Genomic DNA, 19,330 nt, shown 5'->3' with positions numbered 1-19,330 from the left:
AAAGGAGAATATGTTGTCTAATTATTTGCAACTAGACAGCATCACCTTGTGGCTGCAAGTAAAACAGCATCATATCTGCAAACAGCAGCAACAATTTTCAGATTCGGGGGGGGGGATCTTGTCCTAAATGACACCATACTGTCATTTAGGAAAAAAGGAAAAACAAGAAAAGGTTCATAATTATGTGTCTACGTCTCACTAAAGCACATATTCTGACATTTCAAATCAAAAGACAACTACAGGACGCAGCTTGTTGTCTTTTAATTACAGTGAGTTGCATAGTTTCACAGTAGCATCAATATCATCAGTTTAACATGGTCAACTAGGTGTAATAGGGAGCAGTTATCATATTATAGTAAATTGTAACAGCTTGGCAGAGTGACCACTGAACTGGAAACTTCTACTGAAAGAGTAAGACAACAAGTAGGTTTTAAAAATGGCTCAAACTCTCCCAGAAAGCACCTGATTAACAACCACAATAGAAGGCAAACAACAGATTCATCTTCACTTGTATTCATTCAACTTATCAAATAAAAAAGATAAAAATTGACAATAAAATAAACAATCTTGCACTAAATAGCAGAATAACTGTAAAAATACAAATGCATATAAAGCTATAAAACTGTATACAATGTTGCATAAGAATCAAAACTGGCCTGAGAAAAACTAAAATACAAGATGCAAAACCAAAATGTAGTTTAAAGTGGCAGTAGTTTAAAGTATCACAGTGTTGACACCCAAGATTTGAGCTAAAGTGGAAACAAAGACAAAAATGTTATATGTAATCTACACAAGCTGGTCTTTTGGCCTTCACTCTCTCTTTCTTCATTCTCTATTAGTCTTCATTCCCTTATTTTACTGACACTTGAAAGAATTCTGTATAGAAATTTCAGCATACACTTAAAGCTATCGGGAATTTGAAGGAAAAAAAAGGAAAAACCTTAACGTTAAAATTGCATTATACAGTAACTTAAGATAAATTCACTTTAAAAAAGGCACATCTCTGAATTCACCACTTTGCTAATAAAAGTCTTGAACAGTCTGCATTGACCATGTGAGTCTAACTAAACATACTTCAACTTACAAACAATTTTAACATTTAAATAGAAAAGCCTGCACATCACATTTTATCAATACATCTGATGCACTGGATTGTTGAAACATCCAGATGACCAATACAAAATAAATACAATTAAATAAATGCGTTTCAGTCAATGATAAAGCTAAATACCCACAAATACATGTCACTCGCATCCTGCAGAACATCGGAAATGAACAAGAAATAAGGAAATTAAGATGGAACTCCTGCAGACTGGGTAAGAAAACTGGTAAATTGCATTGACTTAAAATAAAGCACCTAACATCCTCGTTGTTGCCCATTATCCTCTTTTATATCCTTAAGTAAAACTTACTAGACTGCAAAGAAATTCTGGTGATTTCCTTGCTATCTTACAAACCTTTAAGACTTTAACTTTACTTAGAGGAAAAAAAAACAAAAAAAAAAAACAGCTGAGCAGATCTAAAGATGGTGCCAAAACAAAGCTCCAGTGCATTACACAGTTTAGTTTGTGTCTACGCCTCAAGAAGATCCTTTAATACCCCTGACGTAACAGTCAGACTGATGTTTCCTTAGTTGTGAACAGCGCATTCTTTTAAAGACGATTAATCCTGGACGAGATGAGGAGAGAGAGGGAGAAAAAAAAAGATATGGTAATTTTGAATCCTTTCAGCAGAGTACATCAGGCATCATTAGCAATGTATGCACTGTTGAGTCAAAGTGAGGCCAGCCTTGCCTGTGGTGAACCACGGACAGACGGCTGGAAGTGCCAGAAAACTCCTTTAGCACAGTCATGAGGAAAACTACTTGTCACTAGTTGATGACAGTTTTAGGAGTGAATCATGCTGTCCCACAATTTAAAGTGACATTTTAATTGGTTTGGTTTAAATAAAAGAGAATTACTACTTGGGTATTTCTCCATACATGTACATCAACATCATAGGGGAACATTACATCCCATTTTAATTGTCAGCATATACCTGTTGTAGCCTACAGGACCACAGCTGCAAGTGGTGATGTTTTCTAATAGTGAAAATGTGATTACTATGTTACACAAGGTGCAGGTTGTCATTATGAGACTTAAACTCATAAAATGTGTTTGCTTTGTGGTGTAACAATGCAATACTTACTCCTCCACAGCCAGTGTTTTCTCTTCCTTCGCCATCAATTGAACCACTGGGTTGAGGACTCTGCAGTCTGCTGTTTTCTTTCTCTGTTAATACTTGGCTTCCCAACACCTTCCTCTGTTTTATAAACAAAAAGTCATTACTGGGAGACGGATACTATTTTAGAGGGTAGCGCTGTATTAAAGATACACTGTAGATTTGTAAGCAAACAGGGTTTTTTTTGTTTTTGTTTTTTTAAATGTTTTTCATCAAAATGCACTGAGTGTATCCTTAAGACCTTACAAACATGGTGAATGCATTTCCGTTATTTGGAAAACTTTGAATTTGAATACTTTCAAACATGCATAAAGGCTGAAAAGTGAAGGCTATCGCTGTACACAGGATTACTGTCTACAAACCTTGATAATTCCACCTAAAGAGCGTGAACGCCAATGTTTCCTGCTGAATGGTGTCCGAGAGTCAGCCAAAGGTGTCAGCAAAGGCTGCTTTTCAAACTACACACAAAAATACAACACATTTAGGTGCTGGGTTTGAAACAGTTTATCTGTATGTTCTTTCTCCTCACAATGGGCACGCTGACTACTGTACCTGTCTGATGAGTTTCTTCTTTTTGGCAGACTCAGGCATGTGGTTGACCTGCTGGTACAGCTCTATGAGGGCAGATTCAGTATAACTCTGAGTCTCAGATGAGCTGATGGTGCAGGTGCTGCTGACCTCACCACTGATTGTTCTCATGGAGGGAGAAGGGGAGGCAGCTGTTACTGCAGACCCATCTTTAGTCCCAGAACAGAGTGTCAAGTCATCCTAGAAAGGTCGGACATAACGTGACCAGCTATTTTAAATTCTGTTATTTCACTGAAACAAACTCTTTTCAAGAGATGTGAACACAGGAAAATTAGTCACACTCACTGCGCAAACATGGAGAAATTGCTTTAAAATCTGAACACTGACACAGTTATTCAAACAGAAGACAAGACAAAGGACAAAAACACTCACCTTTGACTGAAGAGTTTTTGATCCTCTGAAGTATAAGCGAGTATATTCTTTGATATATGCAGGTGCCTTCAACAAAAGTGAACATGTACATTAAATCCTCTGATGAAAGATCATTCTGAAAAATTAACGTAGTGTACCACAGATTCATATGATTATTTAGAAAGTCATGGCCACACTTTCACCATAAAGCATGGTGTATCAAAAGCTGCCAATGTTCCACTTGGAAGGTACATTGTCTGCTAAAATACATCAATATATATGAATGTGAATTAGAAATATAAGCCAATCATCAGGATCTAAGAGGGTGCTGATTGTGGGACACTTTGAAAAAATAGCCTTTATTGATTTTTCTTTCACATGTAAATTCTGTGTTTTTTCACTTTACTGTTTGCATTTCTTGTAACCTTGGCAACAACAACACCTCTTGTCATGAAGGGTTAATTCAAAGCAAAGAGAAAACACATTATAAACTAAGAGAGAAAAAATCACTACCACATGGTTGTGATGTATTGTATATTTAACTATTCAAATTATATCTAATTATAAAGACCTGCCTGTGTTTTGTTTTGGCATGAAAGTAAAGTTTAGTACTGAATACAGAACCTCAACAGATAAAATCACACATCATGTTGCTTTTCCTATGAGACAGAGAAAAGCAACAACAGAGAATCATGTTGTATTTAGTGTTTTGAATATGTACACATTTGATAAGTAAGCCAAACTAGTTAAAGAATAAGAGAACTTCAGATAAACAGTCTGTAAAGCTGCTTACTTTGAACAGTTTTTGTGAGTGCCTGATGAGGAACGCTATTCCATTATTCAGTTTCTCGATGTTTCCCTGCAGATCACGTGCCATCACCTGCAACAAAAAATTACAGAGAAAAAATTATGCCAAACTCAAGAATGCCAAATTCAAGAAAACTGTTAGCCATGGTTTACTTGACTACAAACATAGTGGGGATAGTTGTAACATACTTGGAAGGTAGAAGAAAATGAACCTAAGGTCCTTACATTCTTGGGCCAGATGATGTGTGGAGCAAACATTGTGGCTAGATTGATAGCAGACATCTTGTTGATATGCTGATTGCGAGCGGTGTGGTACAGCAGGTCCAGCAGCAGCTTCAACAGGCTGCGGTTGGCTGGTGGCAGCAGCATGAAAAGTAGCTGAAATGCCTCAATCTGGCGTTCCTTGTCAGGAACATTCGTCTTATCCCCCTTATCATCAAAGCGAGTCAGCTCTGGACAAAGCAGATGAGAGAATTATTACACAAGAGCAAGGAGGTCACTATATTTTCTTTTCTTGACTTAACATTGATCTGAATATTATTTTATCTTGAGCCATGACAAGGATCTGTGTGAGTCAACCAACACACCTCCAATCTTCAGGTGAGCATGATAGTGTCTGTGCGTGAGCAGAGGCTCTGGCAGCTCTCCCAGGTAGGCTTTGAGCAATGTGGCCGCATCATTGGGGTGGAAGTCGCCTGTCTCAAGCTCAATCTCTGTCCCAGCATTCAGCATCTCCCTCAGGGCTGCCTGCCTCAGGCTGTGGCCTGGCACACGGAACAACCCCTCCACATGAAGGTCTGAGGGGTGGGAGAGAAAGAGACAGCCAAAGTGATGATGTGGTGAGTAGGCAGGTAGACACAGAGTGAAGGAGACACAGGGAGACAAAGACACAGAAGTTAGGAGAGCGATGGAGTGAATGAAATGGAGGGAGGGAGACAGCAGGAGCAAAGTGCTTTCAGATAAATTATTGACCCAAGCATTTGCTCCCAGTGTCAGTGAATGACATCATTGCTTTCTAGAAATAAACCTTGACCTCATGCTAATTCTCTACTCTCCAACTAAGTTAAAGAACAAGTAGCAAGAGTTAGGATGTATCCTTGATGCTTAACAAATCCAATTCTTGTAGGAGTTTAAGATACAGCAAGCAATTTGACTGGATATATAAAGAGAGCGTTTGACACAAATACTGTCATGGTTAAGGATTTATTTCCTTCTGAGGTCACGCATGCAAAATGTATGTCGTCATGATATCACAAACTGCTATGGATGAAAGTGTCCTCTACATGGTAGAAGTTATGCATGTATATGAAGTGATACTCACTTTTACTCAGGTATTCAATGAGCTGATAGATCTGTGCTATTCCTTCTTCAGTTAACGGTGCACCAAAAACCACTCCTTTGTCTGAAAGACATCAAAAGGCACATTAAGACTGACTGTACCCTTTGTGTGTACAATTGGATTTATTCCATTACACCAATCATTAGATCAATTTTATGATTTCCATCAATCACATGGACCTGCTGCTACCTGTTACATAAAATACAACAGCATAAAGCCACATTACCTACAAACATGACAACTTTGGAAATAAAAAAAAACTAAACAGGTGTAGTCTGCAGAGGGTTTATGTGGAGACTGAAACTAACCATTACTTTAATTATCAATAAATCTGTTGATTAGAGCTGAAACAATCTGTCAATGAATTGATTAGTCAAATTAATGGGCAACTATTGTGACAATCAATTAATCGCTGAAGTCATTTTTCATGCTAAAATCCCAAACATTCCCTTGTTCCTGCTTGCGAAATTGTGAAGGTTTGCTGCTTCGCTTTGCCGTATGTGATAATAAACTGAATATCTTTAGATTTTGGACAAGATTTGTAGGCCGGGCATCTTTGCAGATTTTACCTTTATCAAAAAATTGCTTCTGCAATTTGGATATTGCACTTGGCCATATTGCGATTTCAATATTTCGATTAACTGTGCAGCCCTAATTAGCGAGAAAATAATCAGCAGATTAATCGACACTGAAAATAATCATGAATTGCAGCCCTGCTACTGATTATTTATACAATTAATCAATCAATTAGTCTAAAAAATGTCTAACTAATGAAAGAAATTCTTTCAGTTTCCCAGAGCCCAAGGTGATATCTTTACATTTATAGTTTTTTAGTTTTGTCTAACCAATAGTCAAAAACCCACAAATAATTAATTTACCCTTACATTATATACACTCAGTTGCCAGTTTATTAGGTACACTTAGAATACAACAGTCCTGAAATAAACCCTACATATACATATCATATCTATTCCTTATCCATACATCTATGTAGCCTATATATCTCTATATCTATAGATAATAGGAAATCCTTACATTTTAAGGAGCAGGAAACAAAGTGTTTCGTATTTTTCTTGATTAAAATGACTGAAACAAATAATTAACTATAAATTATTTTATTAATTTAATAATTTTCTGTTGATTGATTGAGTAATCGACTAATAATTTCTGTCCTAGTGGTGATAAATATTTTAAAACATTGCACGTCTGCCAAAGTCTTAATTAATGAGCTTAATGAGACTATATGAGGTCTGTTGATAAATTAACATTAGTCCTTTTCTAGGTTATTTACCCTTTCTAACGCAATAACATAACACAATCAAATAACTTGACACATACCATATTTGTCTAAAACAGCGTTTCAAGGACTATAAGCACACAAATGGCTCTGTTTGTCTAACCTTTCCGTTTCAGGAAGTTGAAGGAGCGTAGAAAGCCACTGGCAGAAGGCACCCTAAGCTCAGACTCTCCGGTGAGCTGAGAAAACTCATCCCCTGGAAGGTCTATGAGGCGAGTGATATTACTAAGTACCAAGTCCGTGAAGGCCTGTGGATGCTCATATCTCAGCCTCTCCACAAAGAAGTCTGGGTTAAAGATCACAGGCTGGCTTGAGTTTTGCTTTTCGTGGCTGATAAACACACTGCATTTTGTCCCCCTGTTAAAAAGAAACACAGAGGCTGGGTTGGGATTCATCTTGAGGCACAGTGGAATAGTAAAGCTTCGACCTGGTACCTAAAATTTAGCAGTTAAAAAAGAAGGGCCGATATGTGGCATAAATTAGCGTAACCAGCTTTTGCTAGGTTAGCTACGTTGGCTAACGCTAACCAGTCTGATAATAAGTTAGAACACTGAGTAGTTAAAAACAAATTTTATTAGCACTAACCATCCCAGGAACCTACACTTTTTGTCGTAGTTTTGTAACATGTTAATTTGCCGACATACTAAACGAAAAGTTGATACCTTCTGTCCAGTTTGTGATTGTTTTGAGGATCCTTTTCAGCCGCCATCTTCGTTTTGAATCTTCCGCTGTTTCATCTTTAGTCCCGCCCACAGCGTTGTGATTGGCTAGAATATTCGTACGTCAAGACCGTTAAACTGTAGGGAGCATGGATGTATAATAATCCATGGTAGGGAGGGGCGATATTGTTTGTACATGTACAATACCTGTACCAATACTTGTGAGTACTAAAAAAAGGGGAAATGTTGGTGTCTGGAACAAAAAAAGAGAAAATTTAAAGCAGCAGTATAGTATAACACATTCCTTTCAGTAGTTATTTACAAAGGCCAGTTGAATTCAAGAACCTTAAAATTGCATTCATTGATTTTTGATAGATTGTTTGTCCACAACAAGCAGCACAACAAGCTGCAACACAACATTGACTTATAAATGTTTCATAAAGTTGTTGTGTTAGGAAACAGTTGCTTATTTATGTCCAGCAGACATTGAGCAACATTAACATTCATTTGGAGTTGAGTTTCTGTCCACCTGACTAAAGTCCAGTATTTACTCTCCTTTTGGGTCTGGTCTGTGCGAATGTGGAGTCCACAGTAGCGCAAAGTCTACATTGACCGTAGACAGTTACACTTTCTTATTGGTCTAGAGTCTGCAGTCTGACTGTAGACTCCCAATTGGATCGTAGGATTCCACTGAAGCCTACCAATCAGACGTCGATATGCGTAGCAGCATCAGCAAGGACCTGTCACCGGAGTGAATGACCTGCCGCCGCAGTAACCTACAGTGTTTTTGGTAAGACTGAAATAATTAATTCTTTGTAACATTCAGTGTTTATACTGCCCAGTTGTCTTTTGGTCGTTCGGTAAGGCTGAACGTTGTGTTAATGTTGGTAGGATAAGATAAACTTTATTGATCCCCACAAGCGAAATTCGCTAACGTTAAGTTTAGCAGCTCAAGAGTCAAAAGAAGAGGGAAAAGAGTGATAAATAAAAAATAATAAAAACTATATACACTATACAACTTTCATTTATACAGATATGACCATGATTGGATAGTTGCACATTAACGTTAGCTAGCTGAGAGTTCTGTTGACAGGTAACGTTAGGCTAACTTTACGCTTAGGTAACTGTTAGCGCCTCTCAGTAAAATCGAAGGACCTGCTGTTGGTGAGAACGTACAGTAGAATCTGCTCTGCCTACTCGAGTTCCTTTGTCATATCCATTCTATCTTGTGTTACCCATACTGTTCATGCGACAGTATGGACTGGGTCTAAGACTGCACCCGACATGAACGTATTTACCGTAGGTTACATTAAACATGCTGCCCTGATGATAGTATAGCATCTTACTAATAATTTATTATAATAAGTGTAAATTATACCACTCAGAATTATTATATTATCATTATAGATGTATATATATTTATATATAAAACAAAAGTTTGTCAACGTTGCAATCCCGAGTTTGGTTGGGTTGGTGCGGGGTTTGCAGGCAGTCATGTACTCCCGAAATATGTTCTGTAAGTTATTTTGAGTGGAATAATTTACACTTAAGAAATTATCAGTAAGATGCCATATCATCAGGGCAGCATATTTAATGTAGCCTACAGTAAATACATTCATGTCGGGTGCAGTCTTATTTTGGCAGGCAGTCCTTTTTTGGAAGACTATATTGCCATGTTATTACTCTCTATACTGTAACGTTAGGCCTACTTCTGCACCTTGACCACCCCTGTTATCTGGGATAATAAAATGTACCTTGATCTATGAACCATTGAACCATTTATTTTTTTATAATTTTTCCCTGCTGTCAAAATACACCCACTAGCCAAATACCATGGCCTATATTATCCAAGACAGGAGAATATAACAACTACAGTGGTTTCTATCAGTATGTTTTTTTGCCTCCAATGTTATCTGTAAGGCAGCACTGCCTCCCAGGCTATGGTTATGGCAGGGGTATATAGAATATGGTATAGGGGTATATGGAATATTAAATAATAAATATCCATAATCCATAATATTAGTTCATATTCCTGATGTTTTACTGGTAACTTTTGGGGCAAAAGATTTAATCTGATTTTGAGTGTAAAGATGGCATGCACACTCAAGGACTTTTTCCATAAGCAAAAACCTAAAACTTAGCCAAAGGGAAGAAAAGCATAATCTGAGGAGATGTAATCAGGGTTTAGTAGTTGTGACCCTGCTCTGACACTTTCTCCTTTTCCTCGCTGTGTGCTAAAAGGGTATCAATGACCTGTTGCCGCTGCTGCGTTACTGTATCTAAGTGTATTTCAGTACTGATGGCGACCAAAGAGGCCTGTTATTATCGGGAGAAAAGGATGGTCTTCCCCAAACCCCCGCAGGAGCTCAACCCGGCCACTGCCCTGGCCCACGCAGAGAAGCTCCTTCCAGCACAGGGTATCCCCGCACCACCACGTTCGTCAGCTGTGCCTTGCCCCTGATCTGGTTCACCGGCCTCCAGATGGCTCCCGCCTTTGCTGCAGACCTCTAGGGGGTTTCCTGTTAGAATAAAATGTACATAAGTTATCCCATTTATGTTTTGTTCTTAGTGACTTTACTTCTCTGAAGTACACAGCAATGCTGTGTGTGTATGTGTGTTATTAAACTTGTGTCTGTGAGAATAACAGGAATGCAACCTGCTATCCCATGACCGGCAGGGCAGGCTGATACCGTACCAGATGGTCTCGAGAGTAGTGGCTGCTCCAAGGCCGCTCTCGCAAGATAAACCTGATAACACCGCTTAGTTTTTTTTTATGTAGCAGTATACACTTCCCCCGCTCCTTAGAAAACTATGTAACAGGAAAACTCCCTAAACTGAATAAAAGAGAGGAGGCTGCATAGATGCACTTCAGAGTGAGTAGGAGATGTAACTGAATGCATCTATGCTTACTCTCCTCGAGTAAAACTTAAGTTAATGCCTTTGTCTTTCTTTCCTTGTATATGATTTAAATGTTCTAGGTGTCTTGAACCTGACATTTCCGCCTTTGCCGCAGGCTTCCAGGGCGTTCCCCCCTCCGGCTTCCAGAGAGTCCCTGCCTTCGTCGCAGGCCTCCAGAAGATTCCTGCCACTGCCTCAGGCCACCAGGGCGTTCCCCCCTCCGACTTCCAGAGAGTCCCTGCCTTTGCCGCAGGCCTCCAGAAGATTCCTGCCACTGCCTCAGGCCACCAGAGGGTCCCAGCCTTCGTCTTTGCCGCTGGCCTCCAGAGGGTCCCAACCTTCGTCTTCACCGCCAGTCTCCTATGACTCTCCGTCTTCACCGCCGTCCTCCGGTGACCTTCCTCCTGTGCCACCGGCATTCCGTCGGGCCTCCAGATGGGGTTGATCCTCATCACAAACTGCATGAGATCAGCTCCGTACCTGTCCAGTCCCCGGGCTGTCTGCCCGAGGTCCCCAGCTCCGTGCCTGTCCAGTCCCCGGGCCGTCCGGAGTTTTTCGGCCCTCGGGAGCTGGCCGTGGAGGGCAAGGTTCTGTCACGAACACGCCAGTCTCCACAACCTACTAATCATCCACACCTGCTCCCAATCACAGCCAGCACATAAAAACCCTTCACTCACCTCAGTCTGGGTCCGACCTCGTTTGCGACCAGGACTCTCCATGCCACTCGGCATAACGACTATATCCCATTCTCCAGCGATCTCCCGTCTCCAGCGATCTCCCGTCTCCAGCGTTTCTCCCGTCTCCAGCGTTTCTCCCGTCTCCAGCGTTTTTCCCGTCTCCAGCGACCTCCTGTCTCCAGCGATGTCCGGTCTCCAGTGAGTCTTCCCTCCTATGGACTTCCCTAGCTATAAACCAGTACTCTCGGGCTGTCCTCCAATAAAGAACATTCTATAACCATCTCGGTGTCCCCTGCCTGTCTGTTCCGTAACAATGTCAGCTCCAAACAGTTTTTTTGGCTAGAATAAAATATAGCACGGCTGTGATTAACACTCTCAGTAAGCAACACATCTGTGACAAATACTGTTACAGGCTAATGCAAGGATCAATTGTACAAACCCTCTGTTTTCTTTAATCTGACCATTTTTTCCCTCCTCTGTGTTCTCTAGATTAAAAAATGAATGGGTATGTCACAGTATGTATAGTTATGATATGAGGTCTGCACCTGAATAATACTCTTGAACAACAACTTTTATTTCAAACTTAACAGTCATGCACACTTCCACATCTCATCCAGTAATCTTTTGGGAAATTTTGGATATATACAAGGTATACTTTATTTATCATTTTACAACACAAGGTTGTATAATGAAATGAAAGTTTTTAGTCCCTTCATGCTATACACATAGAACATAACATATAATGACATTCATATTAAAATAGGGTAACATATAAAATAAATCAAATAAAACAATATACAGTTATTTATATACATAGCCTACACGTATAGCCTGCACCCAGGAAATAATTCTGCAGCGTATTTTTGGAATTTGCGCCTAGTGGAATATAAACAGCAGATAGAGATACTGATTATAATATGGGTTTAATCTTCACATAAAAAGTTCGACATTTGTGACAAAGTGTTCATCGACTTTGCCTGCGTTTGAGCACCAAGCGTCATCGATGTAAACACAGAGTCCTCCTCCTTTCATCTTGCCTGAGTCTACAGCTCTGTCAGCTCAGAGCTCAGAACACGGTCCGCCCATTGAGTGCTTGATCCGGGATGTGGATGGAGCAGGTCTCTGTAAAAACGTGGGCACAACAGTCTCTGATTCCCATTGCTTGTCCAGCCTGAGTCCCATTTCGTCCAGACCGGATATTAGCCAGGAGCAGCCTTAAGTCAAAGCTGGGCCAGCATGGCTCCTATCCCAGCTGTCTCTCCTCTCCTCCTGTGTAATCACAGCAGCTGCCTTGGTGCCTGCCTGGTCTGGTTGATCTGGCTCAAGGTCTGCTGCCCTTTAATCCAAACCCCAGCTTTCTTTTCCAATGACAACAATGATTTATTACTGTCATAGGTTATATGTGTTTCAGCAGTAAAGCTGAAAAATGAAAAAAAAAAAATAAAATAACAGATGAAAAACAAGAATGTAGCTAGCAGAGTTTGAAGGAGCTACAGGCCGCAGCATCTACATGTGCAGCCATTGCCATAGTCAAAATCTTCTGATCCAGTTGATTTGAACAATTTTGGCTTAACCATTTAAATCAAATCCAGTCAGACATTGTTCAATGATGTTTAAGCAATAAAGCCAAAAACAAATTAACAAATTAAAACAAAAATGTTGCAAACTTTGAAGGAAACACTGGCCGCTGCATCTACATGCACAGTCGTTGCCAGAGCATATGATATCACATATACATTAAAAACATAAAAAATTGCATTCCTACATTAAATGTCTTCATATCTGTTCATCAAGTTTTAAAGCACTAAACACATTTATAGCTAGACTAAAAAGCATCTGAAAGAACAGAAATACCACTTGGCATCACAATACAGGTAAATTCCACACATTCTGTAGACATAGTAAACATTTTTACAAGATTTACTAACAATGACTAATAGCAAATGGCATTAGCTAGATTTCATAACACTCTGAAATTCCCTTACAGCAATAAAAGGAAAAGAAAGAAAGCAGAGTTTTAGGAAAAATGTATATTTAGTTTTTGTATCCCAAAGTGATGCATTTGCACAGCCTTTAATAGTGTGAAAGAGTAAAACGCTTAAAATTCAGAGTGCTTGTTGTTGTAGCTCATGTTGAAAAGGGCTTTCATGGCTATCTCCATCCCTCTTGTCTGATTTGTTAGTGACTGTAGTTCTGTTTTTGTCCATCTTCTCTCTATAGCATTTACCATCAATCCTCTCTCTGGCTGTTGTGCTTGCTTCTTCGCTAGAACCTCGCTGCCGCAGCCAAGACATTCCCCCATACTTCCAGTAGCAGTGAGGCCTGAGCCTACCCAGAGTTCTCCAGCATGCCCTGCGAAATGTGTGCGAGGAAATACAGAAAAGCAGCGGGTCCAGAGCACCGTTGATATACCACAGTGGGAGCGACAAGTACGATTTCAGGATTGTGTAGACAGAAAGGACTGTGTCGGACCACACAACCACATAGACCTGCATCAGTGATGAGGCAATGTCGGGAAAGTTGCAAACAAAAAAGGCCACCACAACTGCACCTGGAAGACAAAACAGAGAAGATGTTAATAGCTGAATTGCATAACTATGGTGTCCCACTTCCTGGTGTGACTGAACACTTAGGCCTTCATAAGGTCTTCATCAGATAAGTCGGGATATTTACTATGCTACCACTTCAAGACATAAACAAGGTTTTATAATTTTCCATGGCTCACCCATGAGTTTTAGAGCTCTCTTTTCATTTAAAAGTAGCTTTCCATTCTGATGGCACTGGATATCTCGTCTTCCTTCTGGGTCCGGCTGCATGATGCCCATGTTTCTCCTTTGACGTCCATTCCTCCTCAGGTAGAGCAGGATGAGGAGATAGAGAGTAAAGATGGAGACAAGTGGTACCTGTAGTTGGAGAGACATGTTGAGTGCCTGTGTCTGATGCTGACAAGCAAATACAATCTGTCGAACAGCATAGATATCTCACCAGAAAGAAGAACCCCGCTCTCAGGAGTAGAGCGCCTTTATAGATGTGTGCAGGATCAGGCTCAGTCATCTCACACATTGTGGAGACATGGAAGGCATCTTCTCGTGTGGTAGCTTTGTAGTTCAGAATACAGGCGCGAGCCTGGTCATAGACCACAGCAAAGGGTACAGCTGAGATCAGAGAAATGATCCATACTGAAAGAAGGCACGGCAACCGAGACTTCTGTTGGAAAGTATGGAGAAAGGGCAGGAAATTCCATTTGTTAGACCTTGTTCACATAGTTTTATGAAATGCTAAATATGGGCTGCACTTTTTTTTTTCTTCTCGACCAGTTGTGTGTCTTTTGCATTTCGTGAAGACTGCGCCTTCTGTATGTGGGGCATTTTCCATCCTTATTTCTTTTATATTTCATTCTGGGATACAAATATAGCAGAGGTAAAAGTAACTCATTCTGTACTTTCTATCTGGCCAGGTTCAAATCATAATAATTTTTCAAAAAAAATATATTTGCATCTTAAAAATGTCTGCAGTATGCAAATTTTTTGAACATAAAAATGCCCTGTTGTCATACAGTATACTAAGAAGTTTATCTTGATACAATTATTTGATTATGAAGAAGAAACATGTTTTCTAAGAACTTTGTGGGAGAAACCCAACATGAACATCACGCCAAATGATGACATTTGTGGGCAAATTATTAAAAGATGTCCGTAAGGGTTTGTTTGTTTGTTTGGTTTTTTGCATTTTATGTTATGGTCTTTATTGCAGTGAGTATAGAACACTATCATGAGGAAACAGTATATTTATTTTGTGCAAGTACTCAACCTTAAGGCTGGAGACAGACCACATGGTGTGGCAAATAGCTGCATAGCGCTCTGTGGTGAAGGTCACAATAACCCAGCTTGTGGTGGCACAGTACACTTGGCGGACCATAAAGTAGACCTTGCACACGGCTTGGCCCAGACGCCATGGGTAGCTCTCCCAGTAGTACCGATACAAAGTTACTGGAATAGTCAACAGCTGCAGAATGTCTAAAATTTAAAGAGAAGATGAAGGTAATTTAGAAAATTTGTACTGAGGATGGTACCTTGAAGTAGGCAATACTTTGTAGCTGTGGTGTTTAAAAGGAACTGCCGAAGTCCAGGACTTACAATATTAAATTAAAATAATTAGTTCAAATTAAAATTATATACGACATTTCAGGTTTGAAATACATTACTGCATGTCCAAACTGAAATAAAGGATGAATTATTTTCAGTGTACTCCAAAGTATAACCTGGCCATATTTATAATGAAATGGAATGTGAAACATCAAATGCACTTGCCATGATTGGGTCTGTTGATACAAATTCAATAAATGTGTTATATGACATCGACTTTTTTACTTTAATAGATTTCAGAAAACAAGCCTGAAAATACATCCTAGGTATAGTTAAAATGGGTATGGAAATTGGCATTTCAATTTGAAAATGCAAATGACAATTAAGTGTCCATTACATATGGAAGCGTACACGGGACTATATTTGAATGATAATGTAAACTTAAAAATGAAAATGTAATTCCACAATAGCATTATAATTTTGAACATGTGTAAGTGTTATTTGAGTAAAAATGAAAATGCAATAATCCAATTTTCATTTTCACATACTTGTATGGGCGTTCTATGACTAGATTAAAATGAAAATGGAAAAGCTGTTTGACAAAGTGGTAACCCGCTGTACAGTGGACAATATTCAAATGTTAATTCAAATTTGAAAATGAAAATGCAATATAAACAATGTAACCCTTTATGCAAGAAATATTTAAGTCAAAATGAAAATGAAATTTTCTAATAATTTGAAAATGAAAACTGCATTTGACATTTCATTTTCAAAGACTTAACCTGCTGTAAAGTGGACAATATTCAAATGCAATAAGCAAAATAGCGCCCCCAGTCTATTGCGTTACCATTTACACCATGCACTTTTGGTGTCTAAATGAAAATGAAATTTTCAAACAATTTGAAAATGAAAGTGAAAGTTAGTAGCCACTAACTTGACAAGTTAGTGGCTACTTAGTAAGTAAAGCGTCCATCAGGAAACCCAAAAATCACTGAGAGTTGAGGCAGAGCAGCCGGAGGACATCAGAAGGAAAACCAGAAAATGTTTTCTCCATAAAATATGATCTCTGATGTTGCAAATGGAGCTGCTGTGATGCAAGAAACATTTCAGACTCGATCTGACAATAAAGTACCATAATCATCATCAGAATCATCATCAACATCATCACCATCCAGTTTCACCAAAATCAGTGAATAAAGTTTTAAAAGTTGTGTGTTTTTGTACAGTAATCCGCGAGACTCTGCCCCCAGAAACGCTATGGCATCTATCGCTTTTCAAACCTAATTCTTGTCTCATTTGTGGTCTGATGAACAGTAAATTCATCAAATTCAGTGCCCCATATCACTAGTTTCACCAAAATCAGTGAATACACATGAGCAAAACAGCAGATGTTCAAGGTTCTAACTAAAGACCCACCTCGATGAGAGCACTGACAGATTACATTGTCATTTTCATGTAGACCCCAAAGACAGGAGGCAAAACAGTTTTGCTTCTTGCATTTAAATAGTGCCCACTGTACAGCAGGTCAAGTCTTTGAAAATTAAATGGCAAATGCAGTTTTCATTTTCATTTTCAAATTGTTAGAAATTTTCATTTTCATTTTGACTTAAAAATTGCTTGCATAAATGGAAAATCAAATTACATTGTTTATGTTTCAATTTCATTTTCAAATTTGAATTAACATTTGAATACTGTACAGCGGGTTACAACATTGAAAATTAAATGTCAAACAGCTTTTCCATTTTCATTTTAATCTAGTCATAGAACGCCCATACAAGTATGTGAAAATGAAAATGAAAATGGAATTATTGCATATTTATTTACATTTTTACTCAAATAATACTTACACATGTGTAAAATTATAATGCTATTGTGGAATTCCATTTTCATTTTCAAGTTTACATTATTATTTGAACATATTCCTGTATACGCTTCCATAATTTACATACTTAATTTCATTATAAATAATAAAGGGCTGTAGTTAAGTTTGGCAGTAATTCTGTGTTTTCAAAACATGAAAATGGAAATTGTATTATTAAGTTAGAATTTGGCAAGTATCAAGTTAAATTTCACTTTCCTTGAATGATTTCAATTTAATATTGTACTGTGAATATATTGGTAGAAGGATGCTGAGGTTGGAGCTGCCAGGCAGGAGGTCTAGAGGAAGACCAAAGAGGAGATTTATGGATGTAGTGAGAGAGGACATGAAGTTAATTGGTGTGAGTGAAGAGGATGCAGAGGACAGGGTTTGAAGGAAGCACATGATTCGCTGTGACGACCCCTGAAAGGGAACAGCCCAAAGGAAAAGAAGAAGATTGTCATGTCTGGTCTTCCAAAAGGTGCATGATAGTAGTGTGTACCTGATATGACCAGGCTGAGAAGGTAGAAACGAATGGCACTAACTCGCATGTGAGCATCCATGAGGAGGGTCAGGATGCTCACACCATTGAACAAGACCTGTAGAGCATGAGGGGACAGCATTTAGTAAGCTACAGTGTCAGCATATCATTAACACTGTATGATTAGTATTGTGGCTGCTGCTGTATTGTATCACCGCAAATATCACTTTGTTTTCAGAAGACAAAATTGGCTTGTGTCTCAAGTGTGTCCAGTAAATTGAATGTTCATACTCCAAAAAAGAAGATGATGCTGTAGAAGATGGTCATGGGGACAGCAACTGTCAGCGGCTCACTTTTGGTGACACTTATGTCGAGCTGTGGCATCTCACTTGGGCTGACATTGCAGCTCAAGAGAAATGAAATCTGCTCTGAGAGGTTCATGATGAGGCAGCTGGTTGAGAGCTAGAAAGATGTTATAGAGAAATAGTATTTAAATTCCATGACTGCATTGGGTTATGTTTAATAAAGATAATGGGTTTCATTTCCAAGTTCCTCCACAATGTTAGAAAAGATTAAATAGATTAACTGACAATGATGTTGGCCATTAGCAAGCATTATTCAGGTCTGATGTCATTGTTTTTGAATTAGTCTGTTTTTAAATGAGTGCTGGAATACCCACTTTTTTCATGGTGTTGCATAGATTTGGTGTGCACTATTCAGCAGTGCAGCCAGCCAGAAATAGGTAAGAGGAGGAGCGCCTGCTGTATAATTGCTCTCTCATACTCTGGGAGGCATAAATCTGCAGCTGCCATTTAAGGGATACTTCTTACAATTCAATGTTCATCCTTTTTTGGTGTATTGAATTTTTTAAAATGTGCACAATTTCCTTGTTGCTATTCTAATGAATGTATTTTTTATAACATATTGAACATTGGGTTAATATAGTACATATATTGCTATACACTACAAATACAGTGATTTTTAGCCTAAAAAAATGTTGATTTACCTTAAACTTACATTAAGCATATCTAAGTCCATGAAAACCCATTTAAGATTAAGTCATTGACACAAATCATTCAGTGGATAACAGACATATACATGTTTGAAGATAAAGAGAAGCTTAGCATTAGAGATCAGTGTGTACTCAAATGATCAAAGAAAGTCGGTCACCCTGAAGGAATGCATTTGCTCAGAAACCTGTTGCATTGTCAGACCACATTATGCTACCTTTTGTGAACAAATCATCAAAACAATTGGAGTTAAATCTAGAGGTATATAAATATCAATGAAAACTGACTAATTAGAGGGTGCAGCATGCTGAGTGCACTGTAATTATGTTCATCTGTCAAACATTTCATTTTAATTAGGACAAAACAGGTCTAATTCAAATCTGACATGCACACACTGTACAATCTGTTACACTGCCAGTATAGCCAGTTGCAAAATCAAGATAATTGTTCTTTTAGAGCCATTATTGTACAGTTACAATTGACCTATTTGAAGGTGTATTGTATCAATAATGTGTAGACTTACCTTATAGAGGCAAAAATGCAGGAAGAAGCCAAGCAGCTCTCTTTACAAGCAAGAAACACCTCTTTGGTTGTCTCCCTCTTTCAACTCTCTGACTCTCTCTCTTCCTTTCTAACTCTCACTCTCTCATTGTCTCTCTGCCACCTCCTCCATCTCCCTTTCTCCTCACACATACTCACTCAGACACAGATGGCTGACAGAAAATCCCAAACAAGTCAATGCAGCTGCTTAAACACGCCAGACAGTCTGACAGTGTGTAGAAAATGTAAAGGAGCAATGAAATTACTGAGGGAAACAGTGACATTTTCCACCATCAGCATTGCTTTTGCAGAGAAATTGTTTCTGGATATTTCAAGCAGATGTTCTCCAGAGTACGCATGCACCTGATCTTACAAGTGATCAGGTGCATGCATTTACCTTTGGACAGAGCCAGGCCAGCTGTTTTCAGTCTCAATGCTAAGCTAAGCTATCCAGCTGCTGACTGTAGCTCCATATTTACCGAACAGACATGACAGTAGTATCAATCTTCTCATCAAACTC

At 38.9% G+C, this 19,330-nt stretch overlaps 2 protein-coding genes across 3 annotated transcripts; both read right to left on the bottom strand.

Annotated features, from left to right (window-relative positions):
* Window positions 1-246: 246 nt before the first annotated feature.
* LOC122883967 (rho GTPase-activating protein 19-like) lies at window positions 247-7,424 on the bottom strand. Of its 2 annotated transcripts, none has more exons than XM_044213176.1 (11): window positions 7,265-7,424; window positions 6,706-6,959; window positions 5,288-5,368; window positions 4,554-4,763; window positions 4,192-4,418; window positions 3,953-4,039; window positions 3,181-3,249; window positions 2,773-2,988; window positions 2,583-2,678; window positions 2,188-2,301; window positions 247-1,668 (listed from the first exon to the last, which is right to left on the bottom strand). In XM_044213176.1, exons 1-11 carry the CDS (start codon window positions 7,309-7,311, stop codon window positions 1,663-1,665), a joined length of 1,407 nt encoding a protein of 468 aa, XP_044069111.1. In that variant the 5' UTR covers window positions 7,312-7,424; the 3' UTR covers window positions 247-1,662. The 2 variants fall into 2 exon arrangements, with proteins under 2 accessions (XP_044069111.1, XP_044069112.1); XM_044213177.1 differs by having other exon boundaries at window positions 3,181-3,246.
* Window positions 7,425-12,934: 5,510 nt separating this feature from the next.
* LOC122884751 (pyrokinin-1 receptor-like) lies at window positions 12,935-19,324 on the bottom strand. The gene is given in 7 exon segments (XM_044215061.1): window positions 12,935-13,061; window positions 13,063-13,387; window positions 13,562-13,739; window positions 13,822-14,043; window positions 14,647-14,852; window positions 17,282-17,378; window positions 17,552-19,324. Coding segments are annotated over 7 exon segments (1,305 nt in total). The 5' UTR covers window positions 17,702-19,324.
* Window positions 19,325-19,330: the final 6 nt, after the last annotated feature.

Source organism: Siniperca chuatsi, linkage group LG11 (genome assembly GCF_020085105.1).
Source record: "Siniperca chuatsi isolate FFG_IHB_CAS linkage group LG11, ASM2008510v1, whole genome shotgun sequence".
Taxonomy (NCBI): domain Eukaryota; kingdom Metazoa; phylum Chordata; class Actinopteri; order Centrarchiformes; family Sinipercidae; genus Siniperca; species Siniperca chuatsi.
This window is presented reverse-complemented; position numbering and strand designations above follow the sequence as displayed.